Source organism: Microtus oregoni, unplaced genomic scaffold, assembly GCF_018167655.1.
Source record: "Microtus oregoni isolate MIOR12 unplaced genomic scaffold, Mior012 000003F_ref0000135, whole genome shotgun sequence".
Taxonomy (NCBI): Eukaryota; Metazoa; Chordata; class Mammalia; order Rodentia; family Cricetidae; genus Microtus; species Microtus oregoni.
The window spans coordinates 22,344,784-22,369,199 of record NW_024543062.1 but is presented as its reverse complement, the minus strand read 5'-3'; the positions used below and the strand labels follow the sequence as shown (position 1 = coordinate 22,369,199).

At 45.5% G+C, this 24,416-nt stretch overlaps 1 protein-coding gene across 1 annotated transcript in view; it reads left to right on the top strand.

Moving 5' to 3' along the window:
- Positions 1-20,798, top strand: part of LOC121446092 (BRCA1 associated protein) — a 31,245-nt gene extending 10,447 nt beyond the window's left edge. The window contains exons 5-12 of the mRNA XM_041648480.1: positions 1,369-1,482; positions 2,543-2,691; positions 8,036-8,111; positions 8,879-9,017; positions 9,489-9,598; positions 12,195-12,284; positions 16,585-16,688; positions 18,786-20,798. Of these exons, the coding sequence (XP_041504414.1) occupies positions 1,369-1,482; positions 2,543-2,691; positions 8,036-8,111; positions 8,879-9,017; positions 9,489-9,598; positions 12,195-12,284; positions 16,585-16,688; positions 18,786-19,143 (1,140 nt within the window). The 3' untranslated portion in view covers positions 19,144-20,798. The remainder of the gene's footprint in view (positions 1-1,368; positions 1,483-2,542; positions 2,692-8,035; positions 8,112-8,878; positions 9,018-9,488; positions 9,599-12,194; positions 12,285-16,584; positions 16,689-18,785) is intronic.
- The last annotated feature ends 3,618 nt before the right edge of the window (positions 20,799-24,416 follow it).

The window sequence follows — 24,416 nt, the reverse complement described above, 5'->3', positions numbered from 1 at the left end:
TAATGATGTCTGGTGCCCTCTTCTGGCCTGCAGATATATACACAGACAGAATATTGTATACATAAATAAATAAATATTTTTTAAAAAAAAGAAGAAGTTGAGCTAAGCCTCCTCCTAGCCTGGCTGCCCCTTTAGGAAGTATCTCAGTCTATGAGATCCACCTCCTCATCCAAGTGTTTTCAGGAAAAGTCTCCAGGTGAGGTCTCTTAGTGTGAAAGAGAGTTGTCCCATAGCCAGCATTACACAACTGAACTTGAAATGCAGAAAAACAACATCATAATTGACCATCCTTTTTCAGGGCTCAGCTCACTGATTTATATGAAGAAAGGATAAATAACCAAAAATCAAAAATGTGGGGCTGGAGCAAAGACAAAAAGCCGGTCTTGAAAAAACAAACAAAAGAAAACCAAAAATCTGTGAAGTTGTCCTGTTGCTTACTATCACACCTGAGTTGGGTTTGGTTTGCCTTTACCTTACTCCATCACAAGAGAACACAGCTCAGTATGTTAAAGGCTGGTTAGTCTTGGACTTCTTTTTAGTTTTTCGAGACAGGGTTTCTCTATATAGCCCTAGCCGTCCAGTAACTCACTCTGTAGACCAGGCTGGCCTCGAACTCACAGAGATCCATCTGCCCCTGCCTCATGTGCTGGATCAAAGGTGTACGCTACCACCACCTGGCTGTTTGGTTTTTTTTTTTTTTTTTTTTTTTAAGATTTGTTTATTTATTATGTATACAGTATTCTCAGTGCTCTGCCTGCAGGCCAGAAGAGGGCACCAGATCTCAATTCAAATGGTTATGAACCACCATGTGGTTGCTGGGAATTGAACTCAGGTCCTTTGGAAGAGCAGGTTGTGCTGTTTTGTCTTTTTTTTTTTTTTTTAAGAATTCTTCTGTGACTGTCATCAGTTATGATTTAGTTCCAATTTTAAGAAGTCTCTTTTCTCAGCTGCCACAAAAATGTTGACTCATAGGGAAAGTGCCCAGAAATGTGTTGTCTTTGGCCGGTTTAATATTAGCAATGCAGAGGCAGAGATGCAGAGCTCTGTAGACTCGATGGCTCCAGCACATGCCTCTTGTAGCTTTGCCTTCTTTTCTGACTGTAAACATAGGAGCATGTGTGAGTGGAGAGAGTATCTTCTGTAACTGGCCCTAACTGTTTATTTATTATTTGCTTATTGTTTTTCGAGACAGGGTTTTTCTGTAGCTTGGAGCCTATCCAGGAACTCACTCTTGTAGACCAGGCTGGCCTTGATCTCACAGAGATCCACCTGCCTCTGCCTACCCCAAGTGTAGGATTAAAGGTGTGCGTCACTACCACCCGGCTGTAACCAGCTTTTATTTTTGCCTCTCCCCGTCGGTGTGCACAGGCTGACGCAGATAGCTTCTACATGGCATGCAATGGCCGCCAGTTCAACTCCATTGAAGATGACGTTTGTCAGCTGGTCTATGTGGAAAGGGCTGAAGTGCTGAAATCTGAGGATGTAAGTATGAAGACTTCTTGGGTCTGAAGAGAAATGTTGCCAGTTGGTATAAGATTGAATATTAAGATGTTTGAAGAAACATCCAGAAAGGCCTTTCTGTGGAGATTGAGAGGAGAGACGGGCTGGGGAGAAAAGCAGAATATGGAGGGACCAGATGACAGCTGTGGTGGGTCTTTTGGGCTGAGGGAATGTTGACAAATTAGATGGTAGTGCTTGGTACACGCTAACACATTTGGTGTGGCGTTTCTAAAGCTGCAGGATTTAAAATGGAGAATCCTAGCTCTCAGACTGAGGTGGGGGCAGGGGCGCATGAGTTCACAGGTAGTATGGCAAGTTCAAAGCTAACGTGCTATATTGCAAGGCCCTGCTCCAAAAAACAAAATGGAGAGTTATAGCTCATTTTTAAAATGTAAGAAATAGGTGTGATGATGGCACATGCATGTTGTCTCAGCACTCAGGAAACAGGCAAGGGACTGGTGAATTGGAAGCCTCTCCTTCCTAATATTTTGGGTTTGGGATTTTTTGGGCTTTTTTTTTGTTTGTGTGTGTATATAATATATATATATATATATATATATATATATATATATTCCTGCCTGCCCTGAAACTCACTGTGTAGACCGTGCTAGCCTTGAACTCAAAGAAATTCACCTGCCTCTGCCTCCTAAGTACTGGGATTTAAGGTGTGTGCCATCATGCCCAGCCATATGTCTTTTTCTAAAAAAAGAGTTCTAGGGCTGGAGAGATGGCTCAGTGGTTAAGAGCATTGCCTGCTCTTCCAGAGGTCCTGAGTTCAATTCCCAGCAACCACATTGTGGCTCGCAACCATCTGTAATGAGGCTTGGTGCCCTCTTCTGGCCTTCAGGCATACACACAGACAGAATATTGTATACATAATAAATAAATATTTAAAAAAAAGAGTTCTGGGTAAGCCTGGTCTAGAGTGGGACTCTGTCTTCAAAATGAACAGTAAAACCAATAGGAAGTCTCTTCTTTAAAGAAGATGACATAGGATGAGGGATGGGATGAGGGGTGGGTCTTAATCAGATGTTTCCTGTAGGGCGCCAGCCTCCCTGTGATGGACCTGACGGAGCTCCCCAAGTGCACTGTCTGTCTGGAGCGAATGGATGAGTCTGTGAATGGCATCCTCACCACCCTATGCAACCACAGCTTCCACAGCCAGTGTCTGCAGCGGTGGGATGATACCACGTGAGTGCAGGGCCTGTCCCCACTTGTGGGGCCTTATGATCTCTTCCCAGAGTCCAAAATAGCCATCAGCAGACACTCCTCGTCTCTGCAAAGCCAGGATTGCATCAGGGACAAGACCTTGATGTTTCTCCTTGCCCTCTCGCAGTTCTTGTGGAAACTGTCATTTGTTTATTTTTTTTTATTATTATGTGTGTGTGTATACATGCAGGTACCCAAGGATGCCAAGGGCATCAGATCCCCTGGGACTGGAGTTAGTGGGTGGTTGTGAGCTGCCATGTGGATGCTGGAAATGGAACCAAGGTCCTCTACAAGAAAGGACTCTTATCCACCAGGCCATCTCTCCAGTTCAAAGTTGTTCTTTAAATACCAAGACCTTTTTAAAAATTTTTATTTTTCCTTATTTGTGTGTGCACACACCTGTTCGTGTGCCTTTATGTGCTTCACATTGCATGCAGGATCCTATTGAGCAGAGAAGTGGAACTGAGTTACAGATAGTTGTGAGTGCTTGGCATCAATTCCAGGTCCTCTGGAAGAGCAGCCAGTATTCTTAACCTTTGAGCCATCTTTTCCAACTGACAGAGATCCACCTTTTTCTGTCTTTAAGTTCTGGTACTAAAGGTTTCACCACTACACCCATCACTGTGTCCTTCTTAGTGCTGGTCCAAAATCACTGTGCATTTTCCCAAAGCAGCATGGGTCCTCTCCTCCCAAGAGCCATAAATGAAAACTCATACCCAATCCTGTTACAGTATGGTGGTAGCAGGAGGGTCAGAAGGAGTAGCCAGGCCTAGACTCACCACGTTACCAAAGATGGTTTAGAACTTCTGATCCTTCCGCAACTGCCACCCACATGCCTCGATACAGGTTATGTGCAACTACCACCCAGGTGCTGGGATACAGGTGTGTGCCACTACCACCCAGGTGCTGGGATACAGGTGTGTGCTGTCACCCTGGATTATGTGAAGAGTCAGACCTGCGCTTTATGTCTGCAAGCACTCTACCAAATGAGCTGCATTCCCACCCCAACATGTCACTTCACTGGGCTGCTGATGGCCAGCCAGTAGTCACAGCAGTTACCAGGTGTGCAGTACACACATATGTGTCCTCCTTAAAGCTCACAACAGCTTTGTTATAGTTGTACTTGCTTCAGACAGAGAACAAAGTTAGCAAATTGGTGCCTGGACCTTTCTTTTTCTTCCTAAATATTTTCTTTCCTTTAAACTACACTCTGGTCGTGAAGTGTAGCTTGAAGTTAGAACATTTGTTGCTGGGCAGTGGTAGCACACTCTAATCCCAACCAACACTCAGGAGGCAGAAGCAAAGAGACAGGTGTATCTTTGTAAGTTCAAGGCCAACCTGGTCTACAAAGTAAGTTCCAGGGCATCCAGAGCTACACAGAGAAACTTTGTCTCAGGAGAAGTAAGTTAGAACATTTGCTTGGGATGCCCAAGACCCATGACTTGATTTCCAGAACTACAATAAATTAATGAGTAGACAGACAAATCATTTTAAAAAAGTAAATGAGGGGGAACAGAGATGACTGGGCAGTTAAAAAGACTTGCTGTGCAGGCATGAAAACTAGAGTTCAGATCCCAGTACCCACAGGGTAAGTTGGACATGGTTTTGCACACACATGTAACCCCAGCACTGAGTGGAGGCAGAGACAGGATTGCTGGGGCTTACTGGCTGTCGGACTAGCTAAAAACATTTTAGCTAAACTTCCAGGTTCAAGAGACCCTACCCCAAAGAAGTCTAGGGGAGAATGATAGAAGACATTCAAAGTCTTCGTATGCATGCGCACATGCACACACACGTGCATGCACTCAAAAACTGCACTGTGGAATTCAGTGTATCTGCTGGAAGACAGTATATCAGGTGATAATTCACCCAGGATGTGTGATTATACCTGAGATCACAGCCTCAACAGGTATGAAGGAACAGTGTGTAATCTTGTGACTGGACATCATAGGTCCTGGCCCAGCAGGGCCATTTAAGAAGTGATGTCCTGGGCTGAATAAGATGGTCCAGCAGGAAAAAGCACTTGCTTCTACACTTGACAGCCTGACTTGGTCATGGAGAGCCACATTGTGAAAGGAGAAAACAGTCTTATGTAAGTTGTCCTCTGACCTCCACATGCATGTAGTTATGTATATAGACAAACACAATTGCATAATTGAGATGAAGGATACTGAATTACATGTAGTCCTACATGCCTGTAATCACAGCAAGTTGGGTAGTAGAGACAGGAGGATACAGTTAAAGGTTTGAGGGCTAGAGAGGATAGCTTAGCAAGGAGTGCTTGCTGTTGCAAAGGATCCATTATTGGGTCTCAGTGCACTGGGTAGTATACAAACACTTGCAACTCCAGCTTTAGGGGAGCGAAACCCTTTTCTGGCCTCTGTAGGCACCTGTATACATGTGTGTATACATGTTACACACACAAATAAAAATGAACCGGGTACTGGTGGCACATCAGCACTCGGGAGGCAGAGTGGATCTCTGAGTTCTAGGACAGCCAGTGTTACACAGTGTCTTGAAAAAGAAAAGAAAGAAAGAAAAGGGTAAATAAAACTAAGAAATTGGACAAATGAATCACTAGGTAAAGACCTGATGCCTGATCTGCAGGAGTTTCATGTTGGAGGGAGAGAGAACACCAGTTCCATAGAACTGTCCTTTGACCTCCACACACAAATAAGTAGGTTGATTCAAAAGCCAGGTCAAGTGGCCACACATGTAATTCCATAATTTGGGTTGTAGATTCGAAGATAAGAGTTTCAGGGCAGCTGGGCTACAGAGTGATCCCACCCACACAATGAAGTGGAAGCCAAGCACGGTGGCCACACCTTTAATTCCAGGGAGGCAGGGGCAGCTGGATTTTGACAGAAGCTTCAGTCATTCAATACACTTGATGTTTTCATAGATGGTGTAGAATGCCAAAATGTATGCATTGTGTGCTACAGGAGTTTGGTTTTGAATATTTCCCCTGGATTCTTCTACATGGCCTAGTCAGAATTAGAGCCTGGTATTAGTTTGTTTTCCTGTCCAGTGTCTGCTACAACCACTACACAGGCAGAAGGATCACAGGAAGCTACTGTCTACCTGTGGCGGCTGCTCCATCTAACCCAGGAGTCATTTCTCTCTTTTTTTCTTTTTTTTTTTAAAGATTATTTATTTATCTTACGGATATGAGTGCTCTACCACTCAGAAGAGGGCATCAGATCCCACTATAGATGGTTGTGTGATTGCTGGGAATTGAATTCAAGACCTCTAGAAGAGTACCCAGTGTTCTTAACTGCCAAGCCATCTCTCCAGCCCTCCAGGAGCCATTTCTAGACCTACTTCCCAGTTTCTTTGTGTGTGTGTGTCTCTCTCTCTCCCCTTTTCAAACCTTTCTCTTTTTCTCCCTCTTTTCTTGACTTCCCTCTGTCTCTTTTACTTTCTCCCCTCTCTTCTTCTCCCTCCCTCCTTGCTAAGTACAGTTCTGCCACTAAACTCTCAGTCCCTGTCTACCTGTTTTAACTAAAACAAGGTCTCAAGTCTAGAGATAAAGTTCAGTTGGTCAATCCTTGACTAGCATAGAAGCTGGGCAAACCCTAACCAGGAAACCCTGGGCTCCATTCCTAGCACTGCCTAAGCCATATGTATGGTGCATCCCAATACTAGAGAACCGAAGGCTGGAGGACCCAAGTTCAAGTCATCCGTGGCTACATAGAAAGTTTGAGGCTAGCCTAGGCTATATGAGACCTATTTGAAAAGCAAACAAGGAAACTAGAGAGATCCTGAACAGTTAAGAGCACTTGCTGCTCTTGCAAGGACCCAGGTTTGGTTCCCAGCATCCATGTTGAAAAGCTCACAACTGGCTGTAAATTCAGTTCCAGGGAATTCAGTATCTTCTGCTCTCCTCCATCACTGTTTCACATGGTGCATATAATATGCTCATGATGCATATAATATGCTCAGGCGTGAATGCACACACATGCACATAAATTAAGTCTTTAAAAGCAAAAATAAGCCCTTGCCATTTAAGTCCAGCTTGTCACTTGTAGCTGAGGCTAGCCTTGAACTTATGCAGTTCTGCCTCTCCAGAGTCCTGGCCCTACAGGCATGCAGCACTGCACCTGCCCATCTTCAATATTAAAGGAAGTGTCCTCCATGCTAGTGTAGGAACTTGGCCTTCTGCCTGCTTGTGCCTTTTCCTTGCTCTTCATGACCTGGCCAAAGAATGAATGGATGCTTGCTATACCTTGAGCTTGCTGGCAATTCAGTCAGCTACAACTGTCACATTGACCCATTGAACAAAACATATTGATGACCAGTATTGAATATTACTTCATTTTGAGTATAATAGAAAAGGTTTACCCCAGTTGAACAAGGTGGCACAAACTTGTAATACTAACATTTGGGAAGTGGAGGCAGGAGGATCAGGAGTTAAAGGTCATCTTTAGACTGGACTACCTGGGGTAAGGAGTGCCATGTTTGTCTGAAGAGTGGCTCAGCAGTTAAGTACACTGGTTGCTCCTGCAGGAGACTCAGGTTAGGTTCCCAGTACCCACACAAGGTTATTCATAGCCACTTATAACCCCAGCTCCAGGGGTCTGATGCCCTCTCTTGGCCTCGATGGGCATACACATACAAATAAAAATAAACCTTTTTAAAAATTGGCTGGGATCAGGGTATGGTTGCAAATGCATTTAACCCCAGCAGTCAAGAAGCAGAGTCAGAGATCTCTAAGTTCCATACCACTTGGTCTGCATAGCAAGTTCAAGGTCAGCCAGGGTTAGTGAGACCCTGTCTCAAAAAAATAATAATAATTGGCTGGGTGTGGTAGCTCACATACTGATTCTCGGCACCTGGGATCAGAGGCAAACTGTTCTTTCTATGAGTTCAACATTAACCTGGTCTATATAGCAAGCTCCAGGCCAGCCAGGACTATGTAGTGAGACCCTATGATACATTTATCTAATTATGAATAAAAACTCAGGAGTCTGATACTGGGCTAAGAACCTGAGCGGACAGAGAATCGGCAGAGAACCAACTAGTGACCTAGTTCTTCTATTCACCCATCCAGAAAAACTGAGAGCCTCTCCTAGCTCTGCCTTACTACTTCTTCAGTCCTCCAAAACCTCTGTGGTTAATTTGGTCAGCTAGTGGCTAGCTCTGCCCTCTTCTTCAAAGCAAACTTTATTGTCAGAACATGATCAAAATATCACACAACGATCCTGTCTCAGTTAAGTAAATAAATTTTAAGAAAGAAAATAAAAGAAAAGGCATAGAGGGCAGGGTGTATAGTCCAGATTTCAACATCTGTATATAATCTCACCCTTATCTTCCATGTCCTGGTCAGATGTCCTGTTTGCCGATACTGTCAAACACCAGAGCCAGTGGAAGAAAACAAGTGTTTTGAGTGTGGTGTCCAGGAGGTAAGTATTGCTGGTGAGGAGTGCTAATGAGCAGCTTTATTGGTTTGGGGTTTTCTTCTGCCCAGTGCAGCTTAAATTCTTCTTGAGAGTAATTCCTTTTTGTCTATAGTCAAATGTGTGAACACATAGATTCTTTTTTTTAAATAATTTACTCATTTTTATTTTATGTGCATTGCTGTTTTGCCTGTATGTTGTGTGAGGGTGTTGTAGCCCCTGGAACTGGAGTTGCAGACAGTTGTGAGCTGCCTTATGGGTGCTGGGAATTGAAACCAGGTCCTCTAGAAGAACAGCCAGTGCTGATCCATCTCTCCAGTCCAGTACACAAATTCTTCATGCTTTGATTTGCTATTATTCTTTAAAATAAAATAAAATAAAGATTTACTTGCTTACTATGTGTACAGTGTCCTTCACACCAGAAGAGGGCACAAGATCTCATTGTAGATGGTTGTGAGCCACCACATGGTTGCTGGGGAATTGAACTCAGGATGTCTAGAAGAGCAACCAGTGCTCTTAACCTCCAAACCATCTCTCCAGCCCTGCTATTATTCTTTTAAAAGACTGAGATACCCATCAATCACTTGTGAATCTGTACTTAGGATTCTGCAGGTGCTAAAGAGGGGAAGTAGTAGACCAATAAGGACCTTGGAAGGTTGGGTTTATTCAGAAGTCTGTGGAAACAGTTCACAAGTCATCTTCTTTCCAAGCCATGTGAGCCAGATCACATGTCTCTGCTTCCCATCATTAATTCAGATCTCCTCTCTTGGCAGAACCTCTGGATTTGCTTAATATGTGGCCACATAGGATGTGGACGGTATGTAAGTCGGCATGCTTACAAGCACTTTGAGGAAACTCAGCACACGTACGCCATGCAGCTTACCAACCATCGGGTCTGGGATTATGCTGGAGGTAAGGGAATCTGATTCGGATTCTTTGCTGTGGGAACTCCCTCAGTGTGTCATCCTCCTGGCAGCTAGGCAAACAGATTGCACGGTCACCTCTGAGGGTGCCACGCTTAGGGATGAAGAGTTACAGAGAGTTTAAATGTCTGTTCTCACTCTCTCTCACTCTCTAAAGTTGAAATAATTTGACCGATTTTTAAATAAAAATCATACATCATTTAGTTTATATTTTTTTGTTTTTTCGAGACAGGGTTTCTCTGTGGTTTTGGAGCCTGTCCTGGAACTAGCTCTTGTAGACCAGGCTGGTCTCGAACTCACAGAGATCCGCCTGCCTCTGCCTCCTGAATGCTGGGATTAAAGGTGTGCGCCACCACCGCCTGGCTTAGTTTATATTTCTAAAAACAAAAATGTTTCAGAGTTAAGAGGGGAGAACTTTTCATTCCTAAGAAGCTACTTCTGGCCAACTCTCTTTCCTTAGATAATTATGTCCATCGACTGGTTGCAAGCAAGACAGATGGAAAGATCGTTCAATACGAGTGTGAGGGTGATACCTGCCAGGAAGAGAAGATAGATGCCTTACAGTTAGAGGTGAGATACTGTGAGCTGTTGCTTAGCAACTGCTATTGCTGCCTTTTTCCGTTCTCCAGAGAAAGGTGCTTTGACCTTTTAATGTAGTCATCTGCCCTGTGTGGAAACTTTTAAGTTATGTCACTGCTGTGAAGAATTTCTTTTCCTTTTTTTAAAGATGTATTCATTTATTATGTATAGTGTCCTGCCCGCATGTCTGCCTCCATGCCAGAAGAGGACACCAGATCTCATTACAGATGGTTATGAGACACCATGTGGGTACTGGGAATTGAACTCAGGACCCTGGGAAGAGTAATCAGTGCTCTTAATCTTTGAACCATCTCTCTAGTCCCGCTGTGAGAATTTGTAAAATGTTTCTTTTTTGAAACTCTAAGCTTCCCCGTGCCTTACTGTTTTCAGTGTGATGTTTCTGGTTGTCTTGAGTTCCAGTTCATTAATTAAGGCAATTTAGGTCATCTTCCATAGCAGCAATAAAGCCAGAAGATAGGATGTTCCTGTCAGTGGCTCCACAGAAGCTGGAAACACATACCTTTCATTGGATATATGTCTATATGAATAATGTTTAAGCTTTCCACAAGTAAACAGTAAATTTTCCTTCAGTAATCTTTGAAGTTTCCAGGAAGAAAATGGGGCCCCATAACAACGATTCCACCTGGCTGCTATGATGTCGTGATGCTGATAGCACTACTTTAATATTGGTTTTGGTTACCAGCTGCTCAAAATGATTCCAACTTGGTCAGCTGAAATGGTGCACCTTCTTACACACTGAAGAGGTAGAGGTAGGAAGATCAAGAACTCAAGGCCATCCTAGACATTTGAGGCCAGTCTGGGGTATTATGAGACCCTATATATCAAAAGGACAAAAAGGCAGTGTGGCGGTTTAAAAGAAAATGACCCCCAAAGGGAGTGGCACATTAGGGGGTATGGCCTTGTTGGAGGAAGTGCGTCACTGTGGAGGCAGGCTTTGAGGTCTCCTATATGCTCAAACCATGCTCAGTGACAGTATACTTCCTCTTACCTTCTGATTAAGATGTAGCCAGTACCATGTCTGCCTGTACACTGCCATGTTCTCTGCTGTGATGATAATGGACTAAACCTCTGAACTATAAGCCACCACCTCAATTAAATGTGTTCCTTATAAGAGTTGCTGTGGGGCTGGAGAGATGGCTCAAATGTTAACCTGACTGCTGTTCCGGAGGTCCTGAGTTCAATTCCCAGCAACCACATGATGACACACACCCATCTATAATGAAATCCGGTGCCCAGAACACTATATACATAATAAATAAATTTTTAAAAAAAGAATTGCTGTGCTCATAGTGTTTCTTCACAGCAATAGAAACCCTAACTAGGACAGGTGGACTGGAGAGATGGCGCAGCCGTTAGAGCACTGGCTGTTCTCCCAGAGGACCCAGATTCAATTTCCAGCACCTACATGGCAGCTCACAACCATCTGTAACTACAGTTCCAGGAGATCAACACCCTCACACAGGAAGGAATACATGCAAAACACCAATACACATAAAAATTAGAACAAAACACAAAAGGCTAGAAAGATGGCTCAGTCAGTTAAGTGCTTGCCTTGCAAGCATGAGGACCTGAGTTGAGTCCCCAGAACCTGAAGTTTAAAAAAAAAAAAAATGGAATTGGTGGTACAAGTTTGTGACCTCAGTACTGAGGATGGATAAAGATAGATCCCTGGGACACTGACCAGCCAGCTTAGCCTACTAGATGAATTTAGGCCCATGAGAAACCCTGTCTCAAAACTAGACAGTGCCTGAGGAATGATAGCCGATGCTAATTCTGCCCTCCCCATACATACACATGAATAGAACACATATCCAGTGTAATAAAAACATGAAGCTGGGCATGGTGGCGCACGCCTTTAATCCCAGTGCTCGGGAGGCAGAGGCAAGCGAATCTCTGAGTTCAAAGCCAGCCTGGTCTACAACACGAGTTCCAGGACAGCCAGGGCTGTTATGCAGAGAAATCATGTCTCAAAAACCAAAGTAAAACAAAAATTACTGTGTATGTGTGTAAATTTGGATTCTTGGATTTTTCCCAGCTAGATTGCAAGCTCCATTCTGTACCTCTGGCCCAGTGCCTGTTAACCTGGGTTGAACCCAAGTGTAACATAGACTCTGATGAGCCCGATAAGGGAGTATAAGCCTCAGGTGCCCAGTTGATAAGGTTGGAAAGTGGCCAGTGCCTCAAGGGTGAGGCAATAAGCAAAACCATGTCTCCATTCTCTCTCTCTCCCGCTCTCTCCCTCTTCCTTTCATTCTCTCTTTCTCTCTCTGTGTCTCTCCCTCCCTCTCTCTGGTTCTTGGAATAATGACTGTCTGTGTAGCCCTGGCTAGCCTGGAGTGTTGGTTTTAAAGGTGTGAACCACCATGGTCCAGCAGCTGGTTTTTATTTTGTTTTGTTGTTTTATTAATTGTCTAATTTCATTTGGTTTTGCTGTGAGTATAGGAGCACCACTATGCCTGTGGAGACCTTGATTCTGGATGCAGTTGTACTGGTTATCATGGGGTCAGTGTTCACTGGGTTTCAGTACTGGTGATGGCTCACATCTGGCTGTTTGTTTCATTTCTAGTATTCATACTTACTAACAAGCCAGCTGGAATCGCAGCGGATATACTGGGAAAACAAGATTGTTCGCATAGAGAAGGACACGGCAGAGGAGGTAAGTGTCTAACCTGGTGACTGATTGCTTTTAACTAAAAAGTTTCTCTGTAGCAGCTCTGGCTGTCCTGGAACACTTTGTAGTGTTCACTTTGTAGACCAGGATGACCTCAAACTCACAGAGATCCGCCTGCCTCTGCCTCCCAAGTGCTGGAATTAAAGCCTGTTTTTTAATTTTCTAAATGGCCCAACTGGTGACTTAGTTCCCAACTCCCTGAGCCCTAACAACAGTAGAAACTAACTGGCTTTTCAAACAGCCAGTGTTTGTCTCAGGCTTTGAAATGATCTTTAGTTAAAAGCAATCAATGAGATTTTTTTTTTTTTTTTTTTGGTTTTTCGAGACAGGATTTCTCTGTGGCTTTGGAGCCTGTCCTGGAACTAGCTCTTGTAGACCAGGCTGGTCTCGAACTCACAGAGATCCGCCTGCCTCTGCTTCCCAAGTGCTGGGATTAAAGGCGTGCGCCACCACCGCCTGGCTATCAATGAGATTCTTGCAGTAGCTTCCAGACAGTAGAAGTGCCAGTGCAGAGGCCCTAGAGGACACTAGCCTTTCCGTCCTGAGTAGGGTGTGATTGCCATACAGGAATTGCAGGACTCCCTGGGTGGGTGTGCTGTTGCAGCTTCACTAATGGCTTTTTTGTGACTCTCCCAGCATGACCACCCAAATTGTTTCACACAGACCCTAGCGAGCCAAGTGCAGAACCCTCTCTGCTTTGTATGATTCCTCAGGATTAGCCACATTCTCTAAGACATGCCAGCAAAAGCAAGTTAGGACCGGGAAGAGAAGCCCCAAGGAATTCGCTTTCATGTTGGAGTGAGCTGGAGCCAGGGCAGCATCCGATGAAAGCTTACAGCATTTGAAAATGATGCCTTTGTTTTCTAATGACAGATGCCATTTGTCCATAAGTTCAGGGCTGATGCAAGTCTTTTGTCCTGCCGTGTCCTTTTGTGACTGGCATTCTGTCCATTTGCACCCAAGCAATAGAGCATGAAGGGGGATAGTGACAGATTCTTAGTCACGGGCCTCATAACATTCTTGGAGGTGGTGGGATTTGGGGAGGGGGCAATAAGCCAAGCCTGAAACTTGCAGGATACTTTTAGACTTGGGGAAATGTAATTTATTCCAGCCTGTCAAGGATATAGGAGCAGCCACTCAGAACCAGTGAAAACTCTTGGTTTTCTTTCTCTTTTTTAAAATTTACTTTACCCAGGCACTAGTGGCCCATACCTTTAATCCCAGGACTCAGGAGACAGAGGCAGGTGAATCTTTGAATTCAAGGCCAGCCTGGTCTACAGAGTGAGTTCAGGGGCAGCCAGTGCTACACAGAGAAACCCTGTCTCAAAAAAACAAAAAGAAAAGGAAAATAAAATATTTATTCATTTTTTTTGTGTGTATGAATGTTTTAACTGCATGTATATATGTGCACTGTGTACTAACTAGTCCAGAGAAGTCAGAAGGCATCAAATCTCCTTTCTTTTTCTTTTATTTTTTTTAAAAGATTTTATTTATTTATTATGTATACAATGTTCTGCCTGCATGACAGAAGAGGGCTCCAGATCTCATGACAGATGGTTGTGAGCCACTATGTGGTTACTGGGAATTGAACTCAGGACCTCTGGAAGAACAGACAGTGTTCTTAACCTCTGAGTCATCTCTCCAGCCCAAAAATTTATTTATTTATTATGTGTACAATATTATTCTATCTGTGTGTATGTCTGGAGGCCAGAAGAGGGCACCAGACCTCATTACAGATGGTTGTGAGCCACCATGTGGTTGCCGGGAATTGAACTCAGGACCTTTGGAAGAGCAGGCAATGCTCTTAACCACTGAGCCATCTCTCCAGCCCAGTTACAGGCAGTTGTGAGCTGCTATGTGGGTGCTGGGAATTGAACCCAGGTCCTCTGGAAGAGCAGCTAGTGCTCTTAACCACTGAGCCATCTCTCCAGCTCTTGGTTTTCATGGGGCTGATTATAAAGATCTATGCCTAACACAGTTAGGCAGTGGACATAAGTGGGACCTCTGAAGATACATCTTTTCAGACCTCTAGCTCCATTGAAATCCATACTTCTCTCAGTTGTAAACTGTAAAAATCAGTTTGATAGATCACAACTGGTGTTTTTATTACATAGAATATGGTAGATGTAGGAGTAAATTACACTACATCTACTGTTTTGTGAAGCTTGTTTCTGTTGTGTGTGCATGTGTATCTCATGTGTGTGCACACAAGTATGCTAGTGCAGAAGTCAGTTGACAACTTTGTGGACTCAGTTTTCTCCTTCCACCTTTAAGTGGATTCTGAATGTTGACTCAGACTATCAGCATTGTGCAGCAGTCACCTATACCTGCTGAGCCATCTCATTAGTCCTTTGGGGTGTTTTTCGTTGTTGTTGTTTTGTTTTTCAAGACAGGGTTTCTCTGTGTAACCATCCTAGCTGTCCCGGAACTCTCTCTGTAGACCAGGCTGGCCTCGAACTCACAGAGACCCATCTGTCTCTGCCTCCTGAACGCTGTGATTAAAAGTGTGCACCACCACTGCTCATCTTTGGTGTGTTTCTTAAACATTAACCTTAGTATAGCATCTGTCTGTGGCAGCACCAAGACCTTTTCCAGAGATGGCCATAGTGCACACCTATAATCTCAGCACCTGGGGAGAAGAAGCAGGAGAATCAGAAGATCAGGGCCATCCTGGGCTTCATCATGAGTTTGAAGATAGCCTAGGCTACATAAGACCTCTCAAAAAAAGTTTTCATCTTGATTTTAAGATGGTTGGCTTAATATTTTCATGAACCAAAATGTATTTGAGTCCTTTTGATATTAATTTCTATCTTACCTACTGCTCTGCAGAGGAAGGCAGGGGAGAACAGAAGCAGCAGGAGAGTTTAGTGATCTCTTACCCTAAACAGTGTTGAAGTAGCTGGGCCTGGTGGCTCACACCTGAAATCCAGCATTTGGCAGTCTTTGGCAGGAAGCTTGCTAAGTTAAAAGCCACCCTAGGCTGCAGAGTAAGACTTTGTCTCAAAAAAATAAAACAAGGGCCACTTGTAGCACGTGCCTTGAATTCCAGCACTCGGGAGGCAGAAGCAGGCAGATCTCTGAGTTGGAAGCCAGCCGGGTCTCCAGAGCTAGTTCCAAGACAGCCAACACAATACAGAGAAACTCTGTCTTGAAAAACCAAAAGAAGTAAATAGGTAGATAGATAAATCAGACAAGGCAAAAAAGAAAGGCTAAAGTGTGACCCTATCACCTGTGCCCCAAGAAGAGGACATAAAACTTTGCCCTTCAGTTTTAGAGGGCTTGACTTTGGCCAGGCTTTGTCTTAGGCAGGATCCCCGACCCTGCAGCTGGGTGACCTCGGACCATTGCCTTGTCTTTTGCTGAGCCTATTTCCTTAGAAGCTTGTTGACCTGTGGCATCGCTTATTGAGAGGTGTGGGAATAAAGGCTCCTGGATGCTGTTGCTTAGCAGCCCAGCCTCCTCAATTTTACTATGCTCCCTTCATCTTCTCTCAGTTTCTAAGACTTAGATGGAATTGAGGCAGCTCCCAGCTCTGCAGCTCTTCACATGTTCCTCTAGCTAGACTCCGAAGAACGCTTAGTAGCACTGCTTTCACCTGACCTACGTAACTTGGTTCTTTCTAATTCTCCGAAGTATGAATTGGTTCTGCAGGTATATTGCCTTATAGACTGACCCGAGACAAACATTCAATTCGTATGGCTTCATGGCACATCAGAAAAGCAGTGAGTTGGAGGACAAAACAAAACCAAGCTAGTAGAATCCAGTCTCATGGTTTTCTTTGGTTTTTGAGTTTTTTAGTTTATTGAGACAGAATCTCTATAGCTGAGGATGACCTGAGACTCACTGTGTACCCCAGCGTACTCTTGGCAATCCTCCTGTCTTAGCCTAAGTGCTTCAATTGCAGGTGGGAGGTAGGTCCCCAGTTCTTCACTAGTTGCTGGAGATAACTTCAGGAATGTGCTCTGGGAGGAACAGGGGCTGATAGTTAATAATGAGAGCTCTGCTCTAACCTTGGGCAAACCTTCCTTTCTTCCAAAGCCTGGATTACCCTGTTTGATTCTTTGAGTAGCTTTCCTGCGCATCCGGTAGCTCCTGGTCCTTGTTTATCCTAGAAGAAAGTTTTCCACAATTTTTTTTTGTCACAATTCCTTCCAAGTGGCTCACTTCGACTTTCCAAGTTTGGGTTGTCCTGGTTATAGTGGCAGGCGGGGGGGGGGGGGGGGGGGGGGGGGGGGGGAGTCGCAAGATCCACATGATTCTGCCTGACCTCCATTTGCACTTTTAGATTAACAACATGAAGACCAAATTTAAAGAGACCATTGAGAAGTGTGACAGCCTGGAGCTCAGGCTCAGTGACCTTCTGAAGGAGAAGCAGTCTGTGGAAAGAAAGTAGGTATCCCTCAGCTGTTGGCCCCATGCATCACAAGAAGGACCTTTGCCTCCTTGGCAACACCCCATATTCAACAAGTACATCATATAGGTTTTCTGGTTCTCTATGAGTTGGAGCAGAGTTACAGTGACTTCTCATTGTGCAGTTAGGGGCTAGTAAGATGGCTTAACTGCCAACCCCGACAAACTATATTTGATGCCAGGACTCATGTGGGTAAAGGAAAGAACTGATTCCCATACGCATGGTCCTCAGACGGCCACACGTGCACCTTGTCACATGTGTACACACACATTCAGGAAATAAACGTAAAAACAAAAAAGTACAATTTGTGTTTCCCCTGAGGTGGGTGCCAGGTGGAGCACTGAATTCTCCTGCATCCGTGTGCTTGCCGTGTGTACAGATGGCTTCCATTTCTGCCTGCAGTTTCTAAGAGCCGTCTTGACTGGGAGCCGGAGTCAGGAAAGAAGTTTTATCCAAATCCATGTCACAGATTATCCCTTGGACAGGACTGAGGGCAAATGATGCCAATCCTTGAGCAAAAAACCATGACCAGCATGACAAGAACTACAGTGGGGGACGGGGGGATGGTTGTCACTGGTGGCAGTGGTTAGCCTAGCCCGTAAGTCAGTGGGCGAGTATATTCCCAGCATTCACAAGGACCTGTGTTTGATCTCAAGCACCGAACAGGGTAGATTTTAATTACACTGTAGAAGTGGCTGAACTGTTGCTGTGACCATACAGTATAGTACATCAAGGTACCTTTAAGAGGGATGTTTGCTCCTTAGTGTTGCTTCTCTTAAAATAACCTTTTCTTTGAAATAGATTGAAATTTATAGGAAAGTTTCAAAAATAGTTCTAAAGATCTTCTTCCGTTTTCTCCATCCACTTTTCACACATCACGTGAGTTTCCAGTATGTGTATGTTTGTTTTCAAGATCGGGTCTCTCACTCTGTAGACCAGGCTGACCTCCAGCTCACAAAGATCCCCCGAGTACTGACCTAATGTTTATTTTTGAATTGTATAGTACAAAACTTGACATTTGTGAGCAGGGGTGTGTGTCTGTGTCTGTGTCTATGTATGTCCGTGTGTGCATGTGTTCCAGGGTGAGCCTGTGGAGGCCAGAGGTCAGCATTGGACATCTTCCTTTATCATTCCTTATCTCGGTTGTTTTGTTTTGTTTTGTTTTGAGACAGGGTCTCACTATGTAGACTGCTCCGAACTTACTATGTAGACCGGGCTGGCCTGGAATCACAGAGATCTAGCTGCCACTGCCTCCTGTGTGCTGTTTTAAAGATGGGTGCCACAACCCCAAACTTTGGTTTGGTCTTTTGGTATAGACTCTTGTGCTGTAGCCCTGAATTATTTTTTTAATTTATTTTTATTTTATATTTATTGGTGTTTTATCTGCATGATTCTGTGCAAGAGTGTCAGATCCCCTGGAGTTGGGTTACAGACAGTTGTAAGCTGCTATGTGCATGCTGAGAATTGAACCCAGGTCCTCTGGAAGAGCAGCCAGTGCTCTTAAACCATTCAGTCAATATAGCCCTGAATTCAAACATTGCTCCTACCTCAGCTTCCTGAGTTCTAGGATTACAGGCTGGAGCCACCCTACCTGACTACTTTGTCATTTTGATACATATACCTGCTATAGTGTCTTGAATGGGATATTTTTTAAATTAATTTATTTGTTATTCATACACTTGCCAGGAGAGGACACTAGATCTCATTAAAGATGGCTGTGAGCCACCATGTGGTTGCTGGGAATTGAATTCAGGAACTCTGGAAGAACAGTCAGTGCTTTTAACCTGAGCCATCTCTCCAGCCCTAGTGTCTTGATTTGTAATTCTTCCCTTAGAAGTGAGCCTTGAAAAAGGAGCACCCCCACTCTTGAATCCTTTCCCTCCTTTAACAATTTATGATGTTAGAGCACTTATCTCAGAAGATGCTACTTTTGTGGGTTCCTCATCGTGGTCATGTCTGACAGAGTTGCTGCTGCTGAGCTTAGCAGGGAAGGGCCTGCACTAATGGTTCTAAGCTCCCAGAGCACAAAGGGACTTAGAGCAGGTGAAGCTAGCTCTGTCTCTGTTTTGCTCGAGGTGCACTCAGCTGAACACCAGAGTGGCCAAGCTCAGCACAGAGCTGCAGGAGGAGCAGGAGCTAAACAAGTGTCTGCGCGCCAACCAGCTGCTGCTGCAGAACAGGCTAAAGGAAGAGGAGAGGCGGCTGAAGGAGACCTGTGATCAAAAGGACCTGCAGATCACCGAGATCCAGGAGCAGCTGCGTGATGTCATGTTCTACCTGGAGACACAGCAGCAGATCAGCCACCTGCCCGCAGAGACACGGCAGGAGATCCAAGAAGGGCAGATCAACATCCCCTCGGCCCCCAACCCACCCTCTTCTGGGGCTGGTGGGAAGCTGCCGTCCAGGAAGGGCCGCGGCAAGAGGGGCAAGTGACCTTCAGAGACTTGTTCCTAAGACTTCCTGGGCACCGCAGGGTGTGCTGGGACCTTTGCTGAGTGGGAGGGTGGGCCCTAATAAGTATGCCTGAGGATGAACTGCAGTGTGGCTCCTTCATTTATGGCGTGTGATCTGATGAGACTGAAAGAGGGTGGCATTGGCAGCGCTTTGCAAGGTGGTGAGTCTAGACCTTAGACACCTCATGGCCACTCTGCCTTCCAGCTGGGGGGACCCCAGTCTTACGTGTTCTTCCCTTGTATTTATTCAGTTGGAGCACTTGCAGTTGAATTCTGGGGTAGGTTTATTACATGATGTGACCTTAGAGCCGCATTACCTAGCACTAAAGCACAGCGCCTCCCAGAGGTTCCAGCTGCCTTCAGAAGAGGAGCCTGCTGCCCACTGCAGAGCAATCATCTCTCCTGCCGTCCCTCTCTTCCCTTTTGGAGTTCAAGAGCTGCTTGAGTGTCACAGAGAAGGGGCTAGCATGTAAAGCAGGCACAGGCTTGTCCTCAGCAGCCATGCCTGGCTTGAAGGCCGGAAAAACAAGGAACTGGGGCAGATGGAGTAGACCCAGTGGAGGGAAGATGGTGACAGTTCTCTTTTTGATGACTCCATACAAATGCGCCTGTCAAATATGAAAAGCCTTACTGGCTCCATCTAGCAAGAGTCAGCCAGGGGCAAGTCTGGAGAGAGGTCCTGACCAGCTGTGTGCATTGCTGGGGTCGGTGTACACTGACTAGTTACAGGCCAGGCTCATGTTGATGTCGCAGCTAGAGAGAGCATGGGCAGATTTTCAGTTTCGCTTTTAGGATTTAAGCAAAGGCTGCTTCTCGCTCCAGAACCTGCCTACAGCACAGTCCCTTTCAAACAGCTGTATGATACTTATTGTGACCAACAGAGGGATTGTGTGCCTCTCTCTAGAGCCGGAACATCTGATAACTAGTAGCACAGTAATTGAGCAGAAGTGAAGGGACACCTTGTGGGATTGACCTGACTTGTAGACGAGCTTGAGCAGTTAGGACAGCAGTGTGTAGTGCAGTTTGATCTTCTACTTCATCATCAGCCAGAGGTTTGAAATGTCACACTTTAGGGCTGTTTTCTTTTTTTTTCTGATTGGACCTTGTCCTTTGACCTGAATCAGCTTGTTGGCACATTGCTTGTGTCCAGTTCTGTGGAACGTGCTGCAGCATTTCCCCAAATCCCACCTGTAACTGCAGAATGAGTGTACTCAGACCTCCACGGCTCTTCCTGAGGGCAGACCAGCACTCAGATTCTCAGGCCTGAGCCACACAGGCTCCTGGAGCCAGGGCAGGAGCACATCAGCCTCTCACGGGGCTCCCACTTGATCTAGAGAGCATTTTACACTGTTACAGCCCTGGTCTCAGCCCCACTTGTCTTGCAGAAGCTGGGGTGGGTGGTAGCATGCTAATGAAGAGAACTGGAAGTAGTTCCAAAGCTGGCTCCCTATTCCATTGCAATCCACCAAGCAGCCCTGCCGCACTTCGCAGCACAGGTCTGGGAAAGTGCCCAGGAAGGCTGTGGCCAGAGGAAGCAGCAGATAGGCAGAGGTTTCCAAACTACTTGAAGGTCTTTTAAAAATGTTCCAGGAAAACAAAAATCAAGATGTGTAAATAAAATGTTATTTTAAAAGGTCAAAGAGTTGTGCTTCAGTCTGACATGGTACGGGACGGAAGCTGCTGTCATATTCTTAACAGGTAAAGCACTTTGCTTTCCCACGCTCCATTGACTGATGAACTCTTACTAAAATAACCAGAGATTATTCTTCCCTGTGTGAAATTTGCATCTCTGATATTGCTTAGGAGCACATATCTAAGAGTGTCAATGGCCTGCTTTTTTTGTTCATTTTTCTCTGTACAGCCCTGGCTACCCTGGAACTCACTCTGTAGAAAAAAACAGGCTGGCCTCCAATTCAAAGATTCGCCAGCTTGCCGCTGCCTCCAAGTGCTAGGATTAAAGGCATGCATCACTGTGCCCAATAAGTGAAAACTTTTTTTAGAATTATTTTTATGTGCATTGGTGTTTAGCATGCATGCATGTCTGCTTGAGGGTGTCAGGTACCCTGGAACCGAAGTTACAGACAGTTGTGAATTGCCATGTGAGTACTGGGAATTGGACCCCGGGGAAGGGCAACCAGTGTTCTTAATCTCTGTGCCATCTCTCCAGCCCCATCAAAACATTTTTAAATAATGAAAGCCAGACATGGTGATGCGTGCCTTTAATCCCAGCACTTGGGATGCAGAGATGCAGGAGGATCTCTCTGAGTTCGAGGCCAGCCTGGTCTACAAAGCAAGTTTCAGGACAGCTATGGCTACATAGAGAAACCCTGTCTTAAAAAACCAATAATAAGGAAAAAAACCTTCCCCTTCAGGAACCCTGAGTTTCCCCAGTGTCAGAGCCCTGTCTTCTTTCCCTTCTGTGCTGTGAACTTTACTTTTCCCCTTAAGGCTTTTACAAGGACAGTTTGCACTCCTGAAGAGAGGTTGTGGTCCCTGTATGCTGACAAGCACTGTCTTAGTCATGCTAGATCCTCTGTGTGTTTATGTTTGCAGAAGCTAGAGAAGGCTGCCGGGTGTCCTGCTCTGTCACTGCCAGGTCCTCCTGAAATAGCATCTCTCACTGAACCTGGAGTTAGGCTAGCAAGCAGCAAGCCCCAGTGATCCTCCTGTCTCTGTCCCCAAAAGCGCTGGGAATTCAGACTTGGGTCATCATGCTTGTACATCAGATACCCACTGAATCATCACCCCAAATGCTGCCACCCCTTTTTGATACTGAGTTTCACTATAGAAAAGGCTGGCCTTGAGCTCATGGCAATCCTCCTACCTCAGCCTCCCGAGAGCCGCAGTTACAGATATGTCTTGTTAGTTTAGTTTTTTGAGACAGGGTCTCTCTACATAGCTCTTGCTTTCCTGGAATTCACTATGAGATCCACCTGCCTCTCCTCCACTATGCCCCTCTGTGCTAGTATTAAGTGCATGTACCTGGCCTTCATTTTGTAATGATACTCCCTCGAGTCTCAGAACATGACTCTTAACAGACCTCAGGCTTTATTCCTGAGAGCTACATTGCTGGCCCAACTCTGAGAATCGCCAGCTTGGGCTGGGGTGGATCAGTGGAGTTCTGCAGTGGCTTCTCAGGCTTTTGCATTCCTCCCGCATTGAAGAGCCGGACAATCTCGTTTCACACAGATGACTACAGTCTTTGGGGCCTAATGCTGAACGGCCAAGGTCAAAAATTCCTCACTGGAATTACCTAGGAAAATGTGACATTGGTCCTTGGCACCAAGCTGCTCTCTGCAGATAGCATTTGTTACTCCAGGCCAGCTACCAAGCTACTGCACGAACTAAGCAGCTTTGCTTCTGTCCAGGTATTATTCTAGAGCCCCGACCTGAGACTCCTTCAGATCCGACTCAATGCTGCCTGGAAAAGAGTGAGTTCACCTTCTATATCCTCCATACAAAGCCTGGAAACCCAGGATATGCTACCACCGTGCAGGAAATCTTTTTTAAAATATAAAAGGTTGGGCCAGGCAGTGGTAGTGCATACCTTTAATCCCAGCCCTCAGGAGCCCTCCAACAGCAGGGATCCCGTACTGAAGCACCAGTGCCTTGGTCTATCAGTCTCCCTGTACCACCCAGGTGTATGTAGCCCTGGCTGTCCTGGAACTCACTCTGTAGAGCAGGCTAGCCTCAAACTCAGAGATCTGCCTGCCCCTGCCTCCTGAGTGCTGAGATTAAAGGTGTTCACCACCCCTGGCCCATCAGATAATACTGGTTAGATCTATAGAACAAGGCTTCCTCATCACCTGAAAAACTGGCCTGTGTTACCTCTGTTAATGATGACTCAGAAGTTAAGGCACTGGCTGCTCTTCCAGAGGTCATGAGTTCAATTCCCAACAACCACATGGTGGCTCAAAACCACCTATAATGAGATTTGGTGCCCTCTTCTGGCCTACAAGCAGGATACTGTATAAATTAATCTTAAAGAAAGAAAGAAAGAAAGAAAGAGAGAGAGAGAGAAAAGAAAGAAAGAAAGAAAATGCTTCAACGGAGAGCAGCCAAACTGATTGACCTCCTTTGGGCAGAGGGTCAGCCTCTCAGCTGGAGCCACCGGAAGTGTCCCTTAGAGTCAGCTGTGGCGAGACACACAAGCTCAGCCCACTCATTTTCTGATACCTTTCCACTCAGGCAGAAGCACCCTGCCTGAAACAGTCTCCCAGCCTCCTGCAACACCACACCACACTCCCCCACCTCCCCACCCCACCTGTTCTTAGTGGGGGAGAAAAAAGAAAAAAAAATCTAAAATCATCTTCTAAGCGCAGGCCTCCAGAAAACAGTTTCTTTCCCAGGCCGCTAAGAATCAACACTACCTGGCTTGGAGCCCAGGGCCAAGTGCAGGACACAGGACTCTACAGGGAGGCCCAAAGGCCTCGGTCTTCCCCTCCTCCAACACATTGCTCTCCAATTAAGTGGGAACCTGCCTGGACTGGGGGCTGCCAGGACTGGAGCTGTGGCAGAAGTGGAGGCTCCACACTGAAGCCTAGAACCTCTCCAGAGTGTCCATGCCAGAGCATGCCTGCTCCCAACCCTGCACTTTCTCTTTGGCAGGAGTCCTGGTCTTGTGTGGCTGCAGAAATGCTAAAGTTTGTTCTTTTTCTTCCTCTGGAAGCTGGCTGCTTCCCTTCAGCTACCCACCCCTCTATTGATATCTGCCTCTTAGAGTTATAAAGTAGAATAGTCTAGGATTTTAAAAAATGTTCCAAACATCGATGTGTGCATATGGGAGAGAAAAAGTAGACGCAGGCCACAGTGCTATGTGACGTGAGGAGGACAACTTGGCAAGAGTCAGTTCTGAGGTAGTGTGTCTGCTGCTGAGATGTGTGCTCAAGACTAGCTAGCCTGCAGAACATATCTAGGTGTGTTTACTGTCTGTGCCTCCCTTCCTACAGGAGGCTGGGGCTACAGATGTAACCACCGCATCTGGCTTTTTATGTAAGTCCCAGTTCTGTGGCTTTCAAAAACAATTTCAAAAGGTGTGTGTGTGTGTGTGTGTGTGTGTGTGTGTGAGAGAGAGAGAGAGAGAGAGAGAGAGAGAGAGAGAGAGAGAGAGAGAGGAAAGAGGAAAAAAAATGAAAAGAGAGAGGCTGGAGAGATGGCTCACTGGTTAAGAACACTGGCTACTCTTCCCGAGGACCGGGTTCAATTCCCAGCACCTACATGGCAGCTCACAACTGTCTGTAACTCCATTTGCAA